At 48.9% G+C, this 20,694-nt stretch overlaps 1 protein-coding gene across 1 annotated transcript in view; it reads right to left on the bottom strand.

Moving 5' to 3' along the window:
• Window positions 1–204: 204 nt before the first annotated feature.
• Window positions 205–20,694, bottom strand: part of Lrrc38 (leucine rich repeat containing 38) — a 21,600-nt gene continuing 1,110 nt past the window's right edge. The window contains exons 2-3 of the mRNA XM_010619718.2: window positions 20,167–20,692; window positions 205–1,194 (exon numbers count right to left, since the gene is read on the bottom strand). Coding sequence (XP_010618020.1) covers window positions 941–1,194; window positions 20,167–20,692 — 780 coding nt within the window. The 3' untranslated portion in view covers window positions 205–940. The remainder of the gene's footprint in view (window positions 1,195–20,166; window positions 20,693–20,694) is intronic.

The following is a 20,694-nucleotide window of genomic DNA, read 5'->3' as shown; positions in this document are numbered from 1 at the left end:
GTGACTTTGCTCTGATCCAAGGTGCTGCCTCTTAGAGTTAGGACCAGGGTTTGAGTTATGCCAATAACTGTGTTTCAAAATTTACCAACCAATCCTGTAGCTGGTTCTTAGCTTTTACTTTGGCACCATTTTAGCTGAATACTTGGCTGCTATCAAAAATTACCACAGGCTGCATGACTTATAAACAGCAGACATTTATTTCGCACAGTTCTGGAGGCTGGGAGTGGATGGGCCGGGCTTAACATAGCTGGGATCTGGAGAGGCCCCTTCCTGGTTCAGAGATGGCCAGCTTCCTGCTGTGTCTACCCCTGGTTCTACAGAATCCAAAGATTCTCCACCCCATTCCAGAGGGTGCTGTAATCACATCCCAGAGGCCTCACCTCAAAATACCACCCCACAGGGGGTGGGGGGCACAAACATTGTCTACTGCGCAGAAATTTATTTGTTCTTGTATAAAATTTCAAGGTTGCTGAGCCTACGATATAAAGAGGAGACTTCCTGCCCCCCAGAGAATGGTCTGAACTTGACCCTGAATCTCTGCTGATAAGCTGCTGTCACTCAGGAGGAAGGAGATGGCTCATGGTCTTCTAGTGCAGGTCAAAGACCAGCACAAGCATCCTTATAGTTGGAGGCCACAAATCCACGTCTCCATGGGAGAGTTCCAGCAGGCAGCCATGGAGGTGACCTGGCCACTTTTTTCCCAACACACATCTCTGGCCTGAGTGGACTCTGCTAGGGAACCATGCCTCCCTCCTTCCTGGGCTTCTGCAAGATGCTGATTCTGAACTCTGAGGTCCAGGCCCCAGTGGGCACTGGGGTCCCAGACACAGAGCAGGCTCTGTCCACTCACTAGCATTGGCTGATACTTCTCTGTATTTCCCCCTCTAACAGAGGCAACACTGGTAGGGACAGGACAATGAGGAACAAACAGAAGAGGGACTCAGTCATCCTCATCCTCATCCTCATCCTCGGTGTCTTTGTTGGGGGCACACCTCTGGAAGCACTGCACCACGGTGGCCAGGAAGAAGCTGGAGATGATTGCGGCGATGGAGACAGCAACGCCTGAGAAGATGATGATAAACAGGTCCGTGAGCGATAGGCTGAACTTGCACTCACTGAAGCTGGCCTCAGACAGCTCATGCAGGGCCACCCTCCGGCTCTCAGTGGGCAGAGAGCACTGGATCTGGTCCAGGCCTGTGGGGAGAAGGCAAAACAAGACAGGTTCAGGACAAGGCCCAGGACTGCCCAGCAGTTCCTAAAGTGAGTGCTTCCCATGGTAGCAGAGCAGGAGACCCCCCACAAAAGAAAACGGGAAAAGCTGGTCTGGGTGGAACTTAAACCCTTTTTCTTCTGACTGAAGGTCTGGACTGAGGACTGAAGCCAGGGCCTCATAATTGTTAGGCAAGTCCTGAACCACTAGAGCTACATCCCCAGGTCTGAAATCTTTTTTTTTCAGAACATGCTGGTCTTTTTTTATCTTTATTAAATTGATTGGTACACATTAGGTATATAATACAGTTATGGTCATCATTGGGATCTTGTACCTATACATGACTTATCAGGTTCTTATTTTTCCCCATTCCCCAGCCCTCCCTTCACCCCCTCCACCCTTCCCTGTTTACAAAGACATTGTTTCTATGTTTTTCCTTTTCACATATTTTTTCATTTCCCTTTTTACCTTTCCCCTACCCCTCCCACTTACTCTAATCTTTTAGGATTTTCTTCCTATTACACAATATTCTATTATACATTTTTAATCATTATTTACACTTTTACTTTTTCACACCAGAAAATTATTCAGTATTTACACATGTGTAACTTATTAATTTCACTTAAGAGTGTGGCCTCAATGTGCATCCACTTAGCTATAAATCTCTCTAGTTTCTCATTCTTTATGGCTTTATGAGTAGTACTCCATTTTATTAAAAAACCACATCTTTTTTTTTTAGCCAGTCTCCAGTTGATGGGCAATTAGGCTGTTTCCAAGTTTTAGCTATTACAAATTGTTCCACTATAAACATGGGTGAGCATATATCTCTGTGGTATGATTCTTTTAATTCTTTTGGGAAGATACTCAGCAGAGGTATAGCTGGGTCAAATGGAACCTCTAATCCTAGTTCTTTGAGGTATCTCCATATTGATTTCCACAGTGCTTGCACCAGTCTGCACTCCCACCAACAATGAAGAAGGGTTCCTATCTCTGCACAGTCCCCCAAGCATTTGTTATTGGGTGATTTCTTGATAGCATCCATTCTTACTGGGGTGAGATGGAATCTCAGTGTTGTTTTCATCTGTATCTCTTGAACGACTAATGATGTTGAAAATTTTTTCATATGATTATTTCCTGTTTTTACTCCTTTGTCTGAGAAACGTTTGTTCATTTCAGATGCCCATTTTTTGAATTGGATTTTTATATTTGGAAGGTCTGATTTTTTTTAGTTCTTTATATATTCTAGATTGTAGACCTTGGTCTGAGGAATAGCTGGTAAAAATTTTTTGTGGGTTGTCTTTTAGCCCTGCTTGTGATTTCTCTGGCAGTGCAGAAGCTTTTTTAAAAGATGAGATCCTAATTGTTGATTCTCTGTGCTAGTTCCCTTGCTACTGAGTATTTGTTCCTAAAGTCTTCTCCTATGCTGATATCTTCAAGAGCTCTACCTAACTTATCTTCCAGAAAGTTTAGTGTTTCTTTTTTAATATTTATATCTTTAATCCACTTGGATTTTAGTTTAGAACATGGTGAAAGATACAGGTCTAGTTTTAATCTTTGACAAGTTGAAATCCAGTTTTTCCAACACCATTTATTAAAGAGGCTATCTTTCCTCCAGAGAGGGTGTTTGGCTCCTTTGTCAAAGATGAGGTAGCTGAGTACATTAGGAGATGTTTCTGCATCTTCTAATCTATTCCACTGATCCTTGGGTCTGTTTCTTTGCCAGTACCATGCTGTTTTTATCACAGTGACTTTGTAATATAGTTTTGAGTTAGGGATTGTGATACCCCCTGCCATGTCCCTGTTTCCTAGAATTGCTTTTGCTATTCTAGGTCTCTTCTGATTCCAAATGAATTTTTGGATTATTTTCTCTAGTTATATGAAATATACTGTTGGGATTTCAATACGGTTTGCACTGAATCTGTGTAGCAGTTTTTTGCTCATTACTAAGCTCTATTTACCCATCTTGACTAACACATGTACAACATAAACTATGTACAAGTCCAAGTGACTGCCATGATTCTACAAAGCTCAGAAATAAGAGAACATGTGAAACTCAGATGCAAGCCAGGTGTGATAGCGTATCCCTAGGCAGACGGATCACAAATTTGACACCAGCATGGGTAACATAGTGATATATTGAAATACTGTTTCAAAACATAAAGGGCTGCGAATTTTGCTCAGTGACAAGGCTCTGTGTTCAATCCCCATACTGCAAAAAGAACAAGAAAAAGTAGTTAGAGATAATAAGCTTAGTTCTTCTGTTTCTGATCTAGAAGAAGAAAAAGAAACAGTCACAGCAGTGGTAACAGTCACACTGAGCTTACTATGTGCAGACATTGCTCTAAGTACTGCACGGCTCAGTGGGGTTGGGAGTGGAGCACAGTGGAACACTTGCCTACCATGCACAAGGGCCTGGGTTCAATGCCTAACACTGCAAAGAAAAAAAGAAAAGCATTCGAATCTATATGCTGCGTAACTCTAATTCTCAAACACCCACATGAGATAGGTGCTCTTGTGCCCATTTTATGGGCAGGAAAACTGAAGCACAGTGTTATGGTGGCAAAAGTAGAATTTGAGGGCAGGCATCCAGCTCTAGAAGCTGACTCCCACTCTTGGGTTGTAAGGCGCCCTTCCCAGTGGAAGTAGCGGGAGATGTGAGGACATCATTTTTACTTTACACTCACCAGCCTTCAGTTGTGACTTATTCTGACTTCCTTTCACCTCCCAGGAAAACTTTCATTTGCTCTTTTTCAGGGCTCCCAGGTTTGAAAGAGCTGACCCCTCAACCTACTTCCAGCATTATCTGAAAGTCAAGATGACTTCCTCCCACCTGGCTAACTAGGCAGCCTGTTCTCAGCACAGTGCAGCCCTCAGATTACCCAGCACTGCCCCCCGCAACGCTTGGTGTCCTCATGCCTTTCCTTCTCCAGCTCAGCAACAGAAGGTAGAGGAAATGTGGCTGAGTTTCTCATTCCTTCTGTCCTAGCCCTTGGCTCAAGTTGTGCACAGCCAGCCTACTGATGCTTTCCTCCCCATGGGAACTGTTTCCTGGCAACCAGACTCCTCACTCTCTCCTCCCCCAATCAGGCCTGCTTTCTAGACCCAAGGACCTGGATAGACCAAAGCACTGGGGCCCCTCTGGTTCACACCCAATCAGTGTCTGACTGTTCCTTTTTCCTAAAGAGGCCCAATTTCTACTTACTTCTGAGCATTTTAAATGCATCTGAATAAAAGAGGAGTGCTTTCATCAAGAGTTACATGGGAGCTTCCTTGCAGGCATTGATTTCTTCAATGGAAAAGCAGCAAAATTAATCAACCTGATTCTTCTTAATAGTTCACCCCTGGCCACAGATATCATGGAAACAGCATGAGACATGAAACCCAGGCAGTTTCTAAAGCCAAGAGATTACCTGCAACCCTCAAGCTGGTAACAGGTTGTGATTTAGCCAGAGAAACATGCTAGAAATCCTCATCTCCCATGAGCAATTTTAACTAGAAAATAAGCACCACGTATAACTTGAGGCCACAGTGCTGCCATTTAAACCCACAATGCTCTTTGTACCTTGAGATCAGTCTTGGCATTTTTACAAAGCAACGATTTTAGAAAATGTCATCTCACATTTCTCTGTGGCTGGAAGAAAAGGGCTTGTTTGGAAAATGCCACACAGAAGCCCACCAGGGGCGGGGGACTGTGGGCTGGTGCAGAATGCACCTATCATGACAAAATCCACTGACTTAATGGCTTTCTGCAGCTCACAAAGGACAGGGAAATAGGACTTGGACAAAGAGTCAGCCAGGCAGACAACCCCACAGAAGGGGGCTGCAAAAACACCTGAGACTGAAGAGCTCTGGAGCTGAGAGGTCTGACTTTGGGGTCCTTTCTTCTCTCCTGCAGAATATTACTGCAGACCAGAGATTTTCAGTCTCAGCCCTGTGGACACTGGGGCTGCATGTTCCTTGGTTGGGAGGGGGTGCTGTCCCATGCCTAGAGGATGTTGAAGAGCATCTCTGACCTTTACCCACCAACACCCCCCTGCTTGGTGTGGCAGTCAACACTGTCTCCAGGTCTATCAATACCTCCTAGATGAGGGAAGACAGTCCCAGGGGAGATGACCACTGGTTTAAACTCAAATCTATACTAAGTAGGTGGTCCTCATGGACAGAATTTTTTTCTTTTTGGTGATACTGGGAATTGAATCTAGGGCCTTCACACCAAGCTATATCCCCAGCCCTTTTTTACTTTCTATTTTGAGACAGGGTCTCCTTAAGTTGCTAAGGTGCTTGAACCTGTGATCCTCCTGCCTCAGCATCCCTGGGTATTAGGATTACCAGCATGAGTTACCATGCACAGATTTCTCTGTAGCCTACAACAGGTAACAATTCTCTCCTTGGTCTAGGAATGAATGAATGAAGAGAAGCATGGAGTCAGAAAAGGAGGATATGCTGCCAGTTTCCTTACTGATGAGACCACAGGAGCCTCTAAGCTACCTTCCTGCCTCTACTTTCTAGGGCCCTGGTCTCCCTTTCTCAGCCCAAATGGGTCTTTTAGAGAGTATATCAGTCAGCTGTCCATCTCAGGAAGAAAACACCTGATGTACATAATTTAAAGGGGGAGAAGGTTATTTTGACTCATGGTTTCAGAGGTTCCCATCAATGGTGGGCTGGCTCAGAGGCAGGAACCTCATAATGGAAAGGAGAGGTACAGGAAAGCTGACCACTCCAGCATCTAGGAAGCAGACAGGTTGAGAAAGAGCCAAAGAGGCCCAGGGACCAGCTGCAATCCTCAGTCACACCCCCACAGCCCACCCAGACATACTCAGATGTGCCTTTTCAATCTCCTAGGAATCTCTCAAGCCAAGCAAGTTGATGATCAAGACCCACCGTCACACAGAAAAAACTATATCCTACTGCACTGCTCAACACTGTACCCCCTACCCACCCATCTCTCTCAAAATGAAATTTCCAGTCTTCACCACCCCCTGCACCCCTCCACTCTGCCTTGCTGCCTTCCCTCAAACACCTCTAGTACAACCCCAACCTTTTCATCTTACCCCTTTGCCTGCCCCCTCCATGTTCTTCAGGTCTCTATTCAGATGTTTCTTCTCTCAGAAATCTCTATTCTCCCACCTAAAGCCCCTTTTCTCCTTTCCCCCACCACCATTCTCTAACTCTGCCCCCAACCTGACATCCCCTGGCATCCCCTGTCATGCCATGCATGTCTGGTTTATCTTCCACTCCCCTGCCTTCCTCATCGCATGGCAGCTCTGTGAGGTTAGGCTGCCTCCTTCACTACTATATTCATGTACCCAGAATATGCAGACAATACTTTTGAAGGAATATATGAATAAAGATAGAGTCCAAGATGTGTGGGCACAGAAAGCTTCTCAAACCAGCTGCCCAGACAGTTAGATCGCCACCCAGTGACCCAGGGTTGGACAAGCCCCTCTACTGCAGGACAGAAGTCCTGTCCCCCAAATTTGCCAACAGATAGCTCATCACTCCATGGGAACAGAGAAGCTGTATACATTTCTCCCTCATGGGAGGTGGAAATTCTCATCACTCTTTGGAAATAGGTAGAGTGAGGCCAACCCAGCTAATCCTGTCCCAGCTACCCCAAGGCCAGAGAGTCCTCTGAGCACTCTCTACTGGTCACATTCCTTTAACTTATAAAATAAATTTAGCAGACACAGTGATCCTGGCTCACAAATAAAGAAAACAAACAAGTATATCACATGCTTAAAGTTGCCTGCTAAGAATGACAAAGCCAAGAGCTAGAAGCAGGAAATCTGTCCCTGGGCTGGTACAATTAGCCATTCCATCCCTCATTGTCTTAAAAATGATTACTCAAGTGACTGCTGGCATAGCAAGACCCAGAGGGACATGGAATAACACAAAGCTACACAGGAGACTTGTTCCTATGCCACCTCTGTGGCAGCCTGAGCTCAAGGCACCCAGAGGCAAGAGCATTGAGAGGTCATTCTGAACACCTTGGGTGTGGTCTTCACAAGAGCTGCTGTAACAAACCACACACTGGTTAGATTAAAATAAATGTATTGCCTCTTGGTTCTGGAGGCCAGAATTCTGAAATCAGAACCAAGGTGTCAGCAGTGCTGGGCTCCCTCTGAAGACTCCAAGGGAGAAGCTTGCTCTCTTCTGCCAGCTACTAGTGACTTCAGATGTTCCATGGTCTGTGGCTGCAACACTTCAGGCTTTGTCCACCTTCATGTGACCTTCTGCCTTGCCTCAGCTTAAAAATCTCCCTCTGCTGTTTTCCTAAGGATACCTGTGCCTGGATCTAGGCATTCCTGCCCTTAACCCAAATGGTCTTCTCAACAGATCCTCAACTTTAATTACATCTGCAGAGAAGATCTCCAAATAAGATCAGATGTTAAGACCTGAGCACGTCTCTCAGGAGGACACATTCGCTCCACTACCAGTGGCATCGTGTGATAGTCCAAGTTATCTGTGGACCGCACCTAGGTTTCTTTGGGCCACTTACATCTCACCCACTGGGTATGTCTCGGTATGACTTTCCTGTACAGGGTTCTGTACCTGGCCTTCACTGGGCCAGGTCTCTCTGTGTCTGGATACTGATCTTGAGCACACCACTGAAACAATGGCTAGTGCCCATTCAGTACAGCGGCCCCTCTGAAGAAAGACTGTGAGTGGGGTTCTGTTCTCTGGATGCCCAGAGCTGCCTTGGTTCTTTCTAGCTGTTTCTCTAACATGTGAATCATCTGACATCTGCAACAAGTGCCTTCCCTGCTTACAACAGCTGGCTTTGGCTGCTAATGTGAAAGAAGTGCCACAGATGGGCCCCTACACTGCCACCTCTGTTCCAAAGCCACAGATCATCCATTTCTAACCAGCTGCCCTACAAAACCACAAACTCGGTGGCCCGAGGGTCCCAGAAGGCAGTGGGAATGATGTGGGACAGCTCATCGCCCCCTGTGATGACACAAGCCAATGGGCAGCCCTCCTGGTGGGAAGACAGTTCTACCTTTATTTTGTGGTTGGTCTTCTCCAGCCCATGTGTACCATGGAGTAAGCTGGAGTGAGCCCCAGTTGGCTCTGGTAGAGCACAGACCATGGCTCCCCCTACCAATGTAAACTCAGCAGGGACCAACACCTCCCTTGGGCAGGGTAGCTTTGGGTCCTGCTATCACCACCTGCCAGGCTCCCTCCCCTTGACTGATGACTTCTGCCCAGCAGCTGCCACCTGAGCTGGAGAGAGTGGAGAGCCGCCATCCTCCGGAAATAGATGGTGATACAGCAGATGGTGGATTGAAATTAATCTCTCATCCCGTAGCTGGCCCTTTGCCAACCAAGTGACTTCAGCCAGGGATCTCTCCAGGCCTTTTCCCTGACCTGGCCTCCCAGGACTGCCCGGTTCAGGCTGGCTACAGGCTCTCGTAAGCACTTTTTGTTGCTAAAGATATATTTTTGTTTTCCTATGTCTGCACATAGGTAAAGCTTGCATACACCCTGAGACAACACAAATAAGCAGAAAGGGGACAAAAAAATACATAAATGCCATTAACATTTTGGTTTATACTGTTCTCAATATTTTTTCTATGTGTTTATGTATATAAAGCTACCAAGTAGAAATACATTCTGTTACTGAGTCTGATAACTTCCCTTTCCACTTCTAGCAGCTGTAGGGCATTCCCTTAGGTTGGATAGAGTGGCCAAGAATATTCTCACCAAGCCCAGAATTATTTCTAGTTTTTCTCACTAGATGCTATGCTGTTATGTCCATCTCTGTGTGCTTTCTTCACTAATTCCCAAAGTTTCAGTCCCACAAGTTGAAGGTGGCATGGAAGTCCTTGAACTTGTGCCAACAATAGATTTTTGACACTTTCATCTCTCTTAGCCTGAGAAGCCCTAAGAGAGGACATTGTTGATCTATTTTGCATTGCTCTGATTGCATTGTGTGCTCAATGGCCACTTGTCCTTCTGTGAACTGGCTGCCCAAGACTGTAACATGATCTTTGCAAGTCTTCCCAAGTTTGAGAGGTCCTTGTGCCAAGGAGAAATTGGAGAAAGAGTGTGGCAGATCCATCCTACCCCACTGCTAGAGTTGCAATTCCCAGGAGCAGGGAACTCTCTGTGGCACACCTGGAGAAAGGACTGACATGAAGGGTTCTGCAGGGACCCCTGGGCAATAGTCCATTGCTTTTATAGGTTAAACCCTCTTCCCTGCCCTCCTGGCCTGCCTCCCAGAACTCCAAAAGTCTTTGGGGGTCTTTCACACCATAGCCAGGCTTTCCGCCAGCCCATTCTTTTACACAGAAGGTTAGATTAAAGGCCCTTTTAACATCTGCTAGTCTCCCTCCTACTCCACTTCCCTTCTTACTTTATAGAGAGGCCCAGAGAAGTTGGAAAATGGATCTAAGGTCACCTGGATCCTGGAGTGGAGCCTGGGTCTTCTGACTCCCTGTTTAGTGTTCTTTCCAGGTACCAGGTCCTTAATTCACGCTGAGCACCTGGAGCGGATGCACGTGCTGTGGCTGGTGTGTGGCACAGAGGATGCTGCATGAGGAGGCAGGCAAGAAGAGCTCAGAGAGCTCCATCTAGTTCATCCAAGGATTCATTAAATCCATAGTATTGTCAGAGGTGATCCTGGATGGGCAAGGGGCAGATATGATTACAGGTCCTAACGAAAGGGTCGGGAGGTTGGAAGCAGAGGAGGAGGTATGACAACGGAAGAGGCGGGTGTGAGCCAGGGCCAAGGGACACACACACCTTTCAGAAGCTGGAAAGAGTGAAGGGAACGCAGACACTCTGGTCTTAGACCATCAGACCTATGTGGATGTCTGACCACCAGAACTGTAAGAGAACCAATTGAGCCCTTAAATTTGTGTCATTCATTCCAGCAGCAAGAAGAAACTCGCACATTCCCAGAGCATGTGGTGAGCCAGGGCAGGGCCACACTCAGGAGGGAGATGTCCCCACTCTACTTCGCCCACCCTCAGCAACACCTTGTTAAGATGTGTGACCCAGGTGACGCCCTGGGACAGGTCCTCTGGATGACCGCGTAAGTGCTGACTGATTTACTGCTGTGGTGATGAAGTGGTGAGCCAGGGCAGGGCCACACTCAGGAGGGAGATGTCCCCACTCTACTTCGCCCACCCTCAGAACACCTTGTTAAGATGTGTGACCCAGGTGACGCCCTGGGAGAGGTCCTCTGGATGACCGTGTAAGTGCTGACTGATTGACTGCTGTGGTGATGAAAACGGTGACATTTACGACCCACTTTTTGTGTGCTGGGCACTGTAATGAGCACTCTACAGGCCTCATCTCTTTGATGCTCACAACAGACATGCATATAACTGTCTGTCTCTTATACAGGAGAAGATGGAGGCACAGAGATGCTAAGCAATCTGCCCAGGCTCACAGAGCTAGGAAGTAAGCAGCTGGACTCAAATTGCAATGGATCTGAATCCAAAGCCTGTGCCCATCTTCTCATTCCCTTCATCATCACTGTGTGCTGGCGTGAGGCGGGACCAAGGGTCTTGGCTCCAGGCTTGGCTTTTCACTAGTTGGCTGTGTGGGTTTGGGGAAGTCACTGGATGTCTCTGAGTCGCAGGCTCTTACATGAAAAGGAAGCAGGGTAGGCATCGTTGGGGTTTGGCCTGCTCTGGCTTCGGCAAATATGTTCATGTCTCCTCTGATCTATGCCCTCTGAGGCTGGGCGTTGAGGCAGAGAAGCTCACTGAAAGTTTCTTCTGAGCCCAAAGTAGACAACGTGCACCCAGAGGGCTGGGCTGGCAGCTCAGAGAATTCTGTTTTCTTTTTCCTTCAGTAGTGGGGATTGAACCCAGAGCCTTCACGTTGAGCTATAGCATCAAAAGAATTCCTTTTAAAAATTTCTTTATTCAGAGGCCAGGTCTCACTAAGTCTCTGAGTTGCCCAGGCTGGGCTCAAACTTGCGATCCTCCTGTCTTAGCTTCCCAGACCACTGGCATTACAGATGAGCACCACCCTGCCTGGTGGCACTCTGCTTCAGCATAGATTTGAGAGGCAATGGCCTGGTCAGTGACGAAAGCCCTAGAGCCGGTGGATGCTGGGGCATAGAGCTGAAGCATGACAACAAAAATTCACAATGAATGAGCCTGTGGCACTCACGGTGGGACAGCCCTGCAGTGCCCGGAAGCCCCAGTCACATGGGCACATGGACAGGACCACAGAAATTCCATGTCCTGGCCCAGGGGAGTTGGACGTGAAATGAATACACACAGTACATGTTTAGATACTGATTCCAGCTGCTGCAGGTGACCTGGGCTCTGACAAGGATTAGATGGGAACAGAGCAAGGCCTGAGGCACGATAAAGGCTCCAAACTGTGTTTTTCTTTTTTTCACAGCTTAGACCTTTGTCTATTTAGGTTCAGAAATAAGCACAGATGAGGCAGGGGAGGGGAAAGGAAAGAGGAGATTGTTCCAGGTGTCAAGGCAAGAGATAAAGGGCCCACTAGAACCTCTTCAGGATCTGTTTGGCTAATGGAACCAGGAATGGACAAAAAAAGCCCCAGAAATTTAGAATCAGAGGATTGATGCAACATGGGAGAAATCTTACCCGGTGCCTGATTCTCCCTGCAGTGCTACTGAAAAGCAATCATTAAGACTCTGCTTGAACACCTCCAGTGATGATCACCTCACTACCCTTTTAGGGTACATCAAAATCAGTTTCCATGGAGTTCCCAACCATGGGTCCAGCTCCTGAGGTCAGAACAAGTTTCTTGTATTTAGTGACTATCCTTTATACATCTTGAGACAGGAACTGTGTTCTTTAAAGTTACTATTTCTGGCAGGTAAATGTTAATTTTCAGAGAGATCATCATCTACCTCCCAGCCGCTCATGAGATGGAGGTCAAGAGCAGGGAGTCATGCTCTCCCCAGAGCTATACACCACTCCAGACCCAGGAGCAGTTGTCAGGAACCAGCCCATACCACAGAGCCTGGATCTTTGTCACCTGCATCTAAACTGGGAGGCACTGGCCTAGGGATAGCACGGGATTTACCTAGCATCAGACAGCCAACTGGAAGCACATCCTTGGTCATGCACACCTCGAGGGGGACCTGCCCAGCCTGTTTCTGTCCCACTCTCTACACTCAACCCCATGATGAGCCGACAAGCCTGGCAGCCATTAGGCACCAGATCACTCCATCCACTCCCAAGCTGCTTAGGCCGAGAGAGAGAGAGACATGTCCCAGATGGAGCCCCCTGGAAAGACTGAGAGAAGAGTCCTGCCACCCAGGCAGCAAGGGGAAGCATGCCTTTTTATCAAGTTTTCAGGGAAGTACAGAAAGCCCATCGGTACACACAGGAATAAATGAGAGTGATAACAAATACAGTGAATACTCAAATTTTAAAAATTAATAGTAAGAGACATATTGCCAAGAATCCCTCTCAAAATCTCCCCCTACTTCAAATATTTTCAACTCAGCCTTCTCTTCACTTTCTGAAGCAGTTCTGGAAATCCTTCTGGTGAGTGTCTTCATGATTACCTCATCATCTTGAATTGATGTAAAACATTTATGGCAATTTCTGTCCAATAACATTGCGGTGTGTCTTAATCCACCTTATCCACTGCAAATCTGGCGTTGTGTGACTTCTGGCTCTTCCCCAAAGCCAAAATGATCATGAAAGGTAAACATTTTGAGTCAACTAAAGATCTCAGGCAGCCATGACTAAAGACAGTCACAAGGGACTGCTTCAGACAGTGGCAAGAGCCAGGTGTGTTGTTGCACACCTATAATCCCAGCACCTGGGAGGCTGAGGCAGGAGGATTCCCACAAGTCTGAAGCCAGCTTGGGCTACACAGTGAGTTCAAGGCCAGCCTAAACTAGGTAATGAGAGCCTGTCTCAAAAAGAGGGAGAGGAAGAGGAAGAAGAGGAGGAGGAAGAAAAAGAAGAAGAGGAGGACAAAGAGGAGGAGGAGGAAGAAGAAAAAAGAGAGTGGTAAAAATGATGGGATATGTATACAGTATCTGATGCAAGGAGTTTTTAAGGGTGGTTAAGGGTAATGTGCTTTTTGCTACAAATTTTCTTAAATATAAACACTCCTCTTGATCACACTTACTCCTATAGTGTTAGAAGCAGAAAGAATACAAGGCAGAAGGGGGCTGCGCTAAGACCCCCAGTTCCCAATGCCACAACTCCCAGGGCTCCACTGCAGGACCCAGCATCCCTGGCTACACTCTCATCCTCCCAAAGAGCTCTGCTGTCTGCTCTGCCTATGAGGCTGCTTCTGCCTCTGTGAACTGACAAGCAAAGGTGCCCCCCCCCAGCAGGCTTCCAGGTCCATTGCCTTGGCATCCTGGGCACCCCCCAGTCACACACACTGGCCCTGCAGAGGCCAGAACCGTAGCACTCCAGCTACCTGCATCTGGCCAGCCTGATGCTGACAGCTGGGGCAGGAGTACGTGGCCCATCTCTCCTTCCCATGGCAGACTTGAGGCCAGAAAGGGGCAGGAGTACGTGGCCCATCTCTCCTTCCCATGGCAGACTTGAGGCCAGAAAGGCCATGGGATTTGAGCAGGCCCGCATGGACCAGGCAGGAGAGCCAGGGAACCACATTCCCAGCCCTGGCCTTGCTGAAGAGCAGCCTGGATATGCTCAGGGAGGATTATAGGGACAGGGGAACAAAAGCAAGGCCAGGGTAGTAGTAGCCCCTGAGGATCTCAGGAAGGTGCATTCGCCTGCTCAGTGATCCCCAAAGTCCTGCCAAGAGCCACACAGTTGTACAGCAGGCCCGTGATGGTGCATGCTGGAGCCTCAGAGCTGTCTTTCCCAGGGGATCTGAGTCAGCTGGCAAGCTAGTCAGCAGCAGCCAATCCAAAGCAGAACCCCAGCTGTGTCCCTGGGGCTTCCTGTCCGATGTCCCACATGGCAGTCCTTGGAGCTCACTGACAGAGTGACATGATGAACACAGGACTGTCAGAAAGGCCCGTGTCTAGGACTGGAGCAGCACAGTTCCCCCAGGCCGCCTGCAGATGCGTCCAGGGTAGCTTCTCACCAGAACTCCAGCCCATGTGCTGCAAAAGCTGACACCCAGCTCTGTCCCCCAGCAGTGGTGAGAAAGGTGACACCTTAGTGAGTTAACCTGAGGACAATCTGAAGAGGCAGCAGCCGGTGACACGCACGGCATGTACGGATGGACACGTCAAAGACGAGACGCAGCCCTGGCAGGAGCAGCCGAGACCTCAGCCAACCTCGGCCCCAGAGCCAATTCTCTCAGGGAGGAGGGAAACACACATGCAGAAAGGCAAAGAGAATGGCAAGAGATGTCATTTAACATCTTCTGAAAGGTATGCTGAGACCCGAACTCTTTGCTAACTGTGCCATCTTTCTCGGCTAAAATGTAGCCAGGGATTTAAAAAGGTACAGACCGTCACAATGCACTTCCACCCCAAAGAAAGACCAGCAGCCATTTACATGCATGAGCTTGTTCAGATGAGCACTGTTTACATGTAAAACATGAATAGAAATAACACCTCTTTCTTTTCTTTTTTCTTTCTTTTTTGATATTGAAGGTTAAAGCCACGGCCCTCACCTTGAGATACATCCCCAGTCCCTTTTACTTTTTTAGACAGGATCTTACTATGTTGCCCAGGCTGGGCTCAAACTTGCCACCCTCCTGCCTCAGCCTCCCAGAGGGTGTGCACTGGAATTACAGGGTGCCCCACCATGTCTGGTCATGACACACACTTCTAACAACAGCAGATGGCTCTGGTTCATGTGTCTGTACGTTGACCTAATCTCAGGGCTGTTAAATTTGAATTTTCAAAGAACTGCAGTGACTCTCACAATTCAATAAGAGAAAAAATCTATATAAAATGTAACAGCATAATATCAACGTCTATGAAATACATACGGGCACAATAAGATTGGAATAAAATATAGCAAAACTCAAATAGTAATGGGATTCTTGGGTTTAAAATTTATATCTTCTTCAGGATACTTACTTATGTTTCCCCAGTCTAATTATAGGCACCTATTATTTTTATAATCAGAAAAATTTAAGTTGCCTTTCTTCTTTATAGAAAGAAATCATTACCTTGGAGTCTCCTGGGAGAAAGTACCCCTGTGGCCTCTCGGCAAGTGTCACTTTCGTCTGCTGAGCCGAAGAACTGCCCTTTCGTCAATGCGACAAGACACCCCCACTGAGCTGCCAGGCCAGTGGTGCCAGAAGACAGGCTGAGGTCCCTCACGAACCCCGATCAGGCCAGATAAGCAGGAGGGAACTGCGACATTCCAATCCATGAGCACTCTGGCTTTCATGTGCCCCCTTCCACAAGGACCCTGACCCCAAAGGGTGACCAGTGAGGCCTCTGAATGCCACTCCAGGCAGATGTCAGGATCTTCTCGAGGAGGCTGTCCTCATGGGAAACCAGGCATATCGTGTGGCCCTGTGTCATTCTGTCCCTGTCTACTTCTGCCCAGTCCTTCCCCCCACCTCCATGACAGGGCACAAGACTTCCACCTTGTCATTGTGCACTGTGACCACCCATGGAACACACACAGCCCTGGCTAGAAAGCAAGGTCCGTGAGGGCGCCCTGCCAATTCAGACTTCCCTTGAGCCCTGCCTGTGACACATTCTGAGGGCTGGTGTGGGCTGTGTCACCTGCTTCACAACTTCCAGAATCAAGCACAGAGACAGGTCCATGTCCACCAGGCTGAGCTTCCCAAGCCCAGTGGTCTTTTTGCCCAGTGACTCCAGGACCAATGTTGGGGACAGGAAGTGGAAAGCCCTCCATGGTATGACAGCATCTCAGCCTCTGAGGTCAGGGTCCAGACTGTCCAGGTGCTCTGGCCCTCCCTCCACTGCACAGAGATTACAGGGCCCTGAATTCCAGCAGAGGAGTCTTTGAATGGTCCCTGCCTCCCCCATGCCTCAACCTCCCAATTTTTAAAATCAGGGTAATATTCCTTTTTCTTAAAACCACAGAATATGAGTCTTGGAACCCAGAACATTACATGAATCTTTCTACTTCTATCTTTTGCTTGAAAAAAAAAACCTGAATCCCAGAGATAGGAGGCTACCTACAGAAGGTCACACAACTAGTGAGCTAGGGAGCCACAAACACATCACAAAGCCCTTCCCACACAGCAGCACAGGAGTCTCTTACCCAAATGGCTCTCAAGTGAGAAGCACGTCCAGCTCATTTTTGTGTCTAATTCCTGCTCACTTCCTGGGCTGCTGTAAAGTGAAGACGATGTGATCCCCAGGAGGGCTTTAAAGACCACAGCACCTGTGACAAAAGTGTCATCACCACTGCTGCTCCTTCCTTCCTAGACTCCTCCAGAATCTCCCCATCCTCTCCCTCTCTCCTGACCAGTCGCCCAAGTGGCTTCCCAGTCGGGAACCCTTTCTACTTAAAGTAAGATCATCATTCTCCCCTTGGTGACCACCGTCTCTAACTATCTGTGGCCCATTATCTCAAGGGAAGCCACCAGAACAGGTGCAGAATCACAATGGAAGGAGGGAGAGGCCCCTACCACCTGGGGGGACCATAGGGAGAAGGCTGTGTTGGGGGGACCTCACTCTCCCTTTCCACACCTCTTGCAGAGAGCAGCTGTGGGGCCAAACACTCCAGAGTTCAGATACTGACCTTGGGCAAACTTCTGTGTTCTTTCCTCTGTGCAGGTCACTTATTTCTGTCTGGCAAACTGTGGGCAAAGGTACCTGGCGGGCACGCCTGCTGCATTAAAAGAGACAGCACCTACCAACTACAAAGTGCCTCATGCTCACGAGGCACCAGGGAGGTCTGCCAGGTAAATTCTGCCACTTAATGCAGAAGTACAACCCAAACATCACACGGGACATACTTATATTAAAACATTATCTGTGCCTCCTCTGAAATTCAAAATCCCGAGATTTTTTATTTGTTTCTCTACTTATTGTTCTATTTGGGGTTTTGCCACCTGGCAGGTGGGCATGCCAACATACTCTGGCCCTGTCCCCTCCAGCAGGTTAGGTCCTTCTCAGATCTCAGACCCCAGACTCCTGGTCCTGGAAGGAGCCTGGAGGAGACCAGAAGTCCTTGCAGCCTGAATGCTCCCCATCTCACTGTGACCACAGGTGAGGTACACCGGGCAGATGACACATTTTACAATTGTCACAGCTAGTCAAGGTCAAGGAAGAAGGCTCTGGCTCCATCCTTGGGGGGGGCAGGATGAGATGAAGGGATCTGCTGCTCCTTCCCTTGAAGAGGTCAAGCACTGGCCTAGACAGCCCTGAGTTTGCACCCCAAAAGGGCCAACTGTCTTTGTCAGAAAGCGTGGTCAGCATGGAGGGGGCTGGGAAGCAGGAGGTCCCAGTGTATCCCCTACCTCCTCCTAGATTGTGCAACTTGGGGAAGTCGCATCTGACATGGCTGGGTCTTCTGGTTACAATGGGACAACAGCACCAACATTTGCAGTGTCTACAGTGTACAAGTGCCATGAAGCTCTTTATAAAAAATCCCCTTCCAATCCTCCAAGCAATCTCACAAAGTGGATACCATATTGCCCCCATTTTACAGGTGAGGAAACTGGGGTCCGAAAAGAACTCATGTTAGGAAGTAGAGACAGCTATGCAGCTAGAAACCTCAGGAGGCTCTCAGCACTTGGCCTTGGCCCCTGGGAAGGATATAGGCCAGGCAGGGGAGGTGGGAAAGAGGGAGGCTCAGTAACAGGTAGCAAGATACAGTTAGCTGGGAGGGATAAGGTTTGGTGTCTATAGCACATCACGGTGACCATTGTCTATAATAGTTTATTTCATATTTTGAAAAGCATTAGAAAAGATGAGTTGGTAGGTTTCCAGTTTAAAGAAATGATAAATGTTTAGGAAGACAGAAATGCTGGCAGCACTATACATGGTATACATGTATCAAATGAGCACACTGTGCCCCTAATTATGCACAATTGCTGTGCATTAGTTAAAAATGTTTTAAATGTTAAGTATCAGAAGCAGCATACGTGCAGGAGGACAGGGGACATAAATCTGCTGAGAGGGCTATACTTTGCTCAGTGGCACTGTGCCCTTCCCAGGGTGAGTCTCATTGACACTCATCACTAGCACTACATTCTGACTTAAAGGGCAGAGAAACTGAGGCTCAGAGAGGTCAAAGATGGCCTAGGATCATAAATCTGAATCCAGATATACATGCAGGTCTTTCATTTTAAGGCCTGTGCATTTCCTCCATCACCCACCTGGCCTCTGGTTTAGTTTGGAGACACTGCTCTGGCCGCACAGCACAGGCAGCTGAAGTGAGACCAGAGCTACCCTGGGCACTGTGCCTGGGAGATGCCCTCGAGCTGCCTCTGTCTTCTCCTGACTAGGAGACACCGGCCCTTCCCTTGCTCTCCCCTTTCCCTAGTGGTATGGACACTGTTGACCGCCCTGAGCCTGTTTGTCCTTTCTCCAGCCTCATACATCCACCCGGTGTCCATCTCCTTCCCTATAAAACAGCCTGTAGATCTCAGAAATCCACTCAAGTACTCTAGAGGTGGGGAAATGGAGGCATGAGAAGGATAACAAGTGGCCTGTCCAAGGTCCCAGCCACCCAGGCATTTATGGGGCAGAGGACACACTCCTGGTTCTGCTCCAGGACACTTCACCTCATCTCAAAACAATGAGGGTCCAACAGGGCTGGTTACCACCCTGCCAGCCATGGAATTAATGCCAGCTCCACAGAATGCAGTGGCAGGCAGGAGCCACCAGAACCAAGGAGAGCCCATCCCCAGTGAGGTTTTCACCCACCGGTTCTGAGACCAGCAATCTTCTAGTAATCTGGGAAGCCAAGCAGGAGAGTGAGGACTAAGTGGAGAGTGGGGGAACTCTGCATCTCACAAGCAGGATCTTCTTAGGAATGGTGCACAGGCAGCCAACGCACCAGCACAGAGGTCTGCATCTTCTGAGAAGCGGCCACCCCGGTGCCCTTCTGCAAGCCTGTGACAGTGGCAATGAAAAAGTGAGCCCAGGAATTCTGCATGGTAGCAGCTTCTGTGAGTTCTCAGTAAATGGAATGAGATTCTGAAGCACAATCTGCACCTGTCACCTTTTCTAAAGTCTGATTCCAAATCTGCCCAACCTTTCTGGGAAGGCGGGAGGCGGGGTCTGGCCCTGAGAGATCATGGTGGGCACCGATGCCCACAGACTGAAGTCCACACAGGCCAAGGACTTCCACCTGCCCCGACCCTGCCCTGGTGGTTGGTTCTCAGCTACACCTTGGCTTCCCTCCTGCTGGCCTTCCCTGGGCCACTTAACTCCCTCTGCCCTCGGGCTCCATCTGCAGATGGATAGGTGTGTTCTGGCAGGCACTGGAAGGGGACTCAGGCAAGCAGGGAAGGCACCAGCCTGCAACATTTCTGTTTGGCGTTTTCACATCTGGGCTGAAAAATCACAGAGCCATAAATCGTGACTGCATGCCTGGTTTGCAGGCGGTCCCCTCACTAGGAATATCCTCACTCCTTTTATCGGAAGAGTAAGCCTGAGCTGGCAAGCAACAGAGAGACCAGTGCCATGCAATTGGCCAGCTCCCCTCCATCCTTCTAGTACCCAAGTAGGGGAATGGCGCTGTGCTCCACACACTGCAAGGTGACTACTACTTAGGAAGAACCCACGGTTATTGGACGACCCACACCACCCAGCCCGAGGTGATCTTGACCAGGAAATAAGGAGCAGCGTTAGGTTCCTGACCTGGGGAGGTGAGTTGATAAAGGAACAAGGAAGGAAGCACGGCTTCAACGCCATAGAACTCCAGAGCTTTGCGCTGTGTCCCTCCACACCCTCTCCCAGCAGATCCCAGAGGAGTTCAGACTAGAAACTTTCCGGGGTTCCAAGGACGAGGCTCACTAGGACCCTGCTGGTGCGACCCCAAGCCTCCTCCTCAGGGCTCAACCTCAATTTGGGGGAGTTTTTCTCTCCTCCCTCCCGCGCCCCAGCCCAGGCCAGCTCCCCCACTCACCTTTGGGCAGTTTGGACGTGTTCTCCTGGATCCAGGAGAAGAGGTGGGCAAAGTCACAGTCGCACAGCCAGGGATTCCCGTCCAGGCGCAGAGTGCGCAGGGAGGGTAGCGCGTCCAGGACAGCCACGTTTAGGCTGCGCAGCTTGTTGTCGTTGAGCTCCAGCACCTGCAGCGACTCCAGAGTCTCGAAGGCGGCCTCGTGCACGCCCGCCAGCTTGTTGTTGGCCAAGCTCAGCTTGACCAGCCTTCCCGCGGAGCGAAAGGCGCCCGCGCTCAGCTGCGTGAGGTTGTTATAGCTGAGATCTAGGAAGGCGAGCTTAGCCGAACCGCTGAACGTGCCCTCCTCCAGCGAACGCAGGGAGTTGTTCCTGAAGTCCAGGTACACCAGGTCTCCATAGAAGATGAAGAAGTCTTCAGGGATCTGCTGGATGCGGTTGCCGGCCACCAGCAGCTTGCGCACGTCCAGCGGGAAGGGGTCGGGCACGCTGGGCAGCCCGCGGTCGCGGCAGTCCACGGTGTGCGGGTCGG

Source organism: Fukomys damarensis, unplaced genomic scaffold (assembly GCF_012274545.1).
Source record: "Fukomys damarensis isolate Sample0158 unplaced genomic scaffold, DMR_v1.0_HiC HiC_scaffold_24, whole genome shotgun sequence".
Classification (NCBI taxonomy): domain Eukaryota; kingdom Metazoa; phylum Chordata; class Mammalia; order Rodentia; family Bathyergidae; genus Fukomys; species Fukomys damarensis.
The sequence above is the reverse complement of the archived record's forward strand: the minus strand, read 5'-3'. Positions and strand labels throughout refer to the sequence as shown.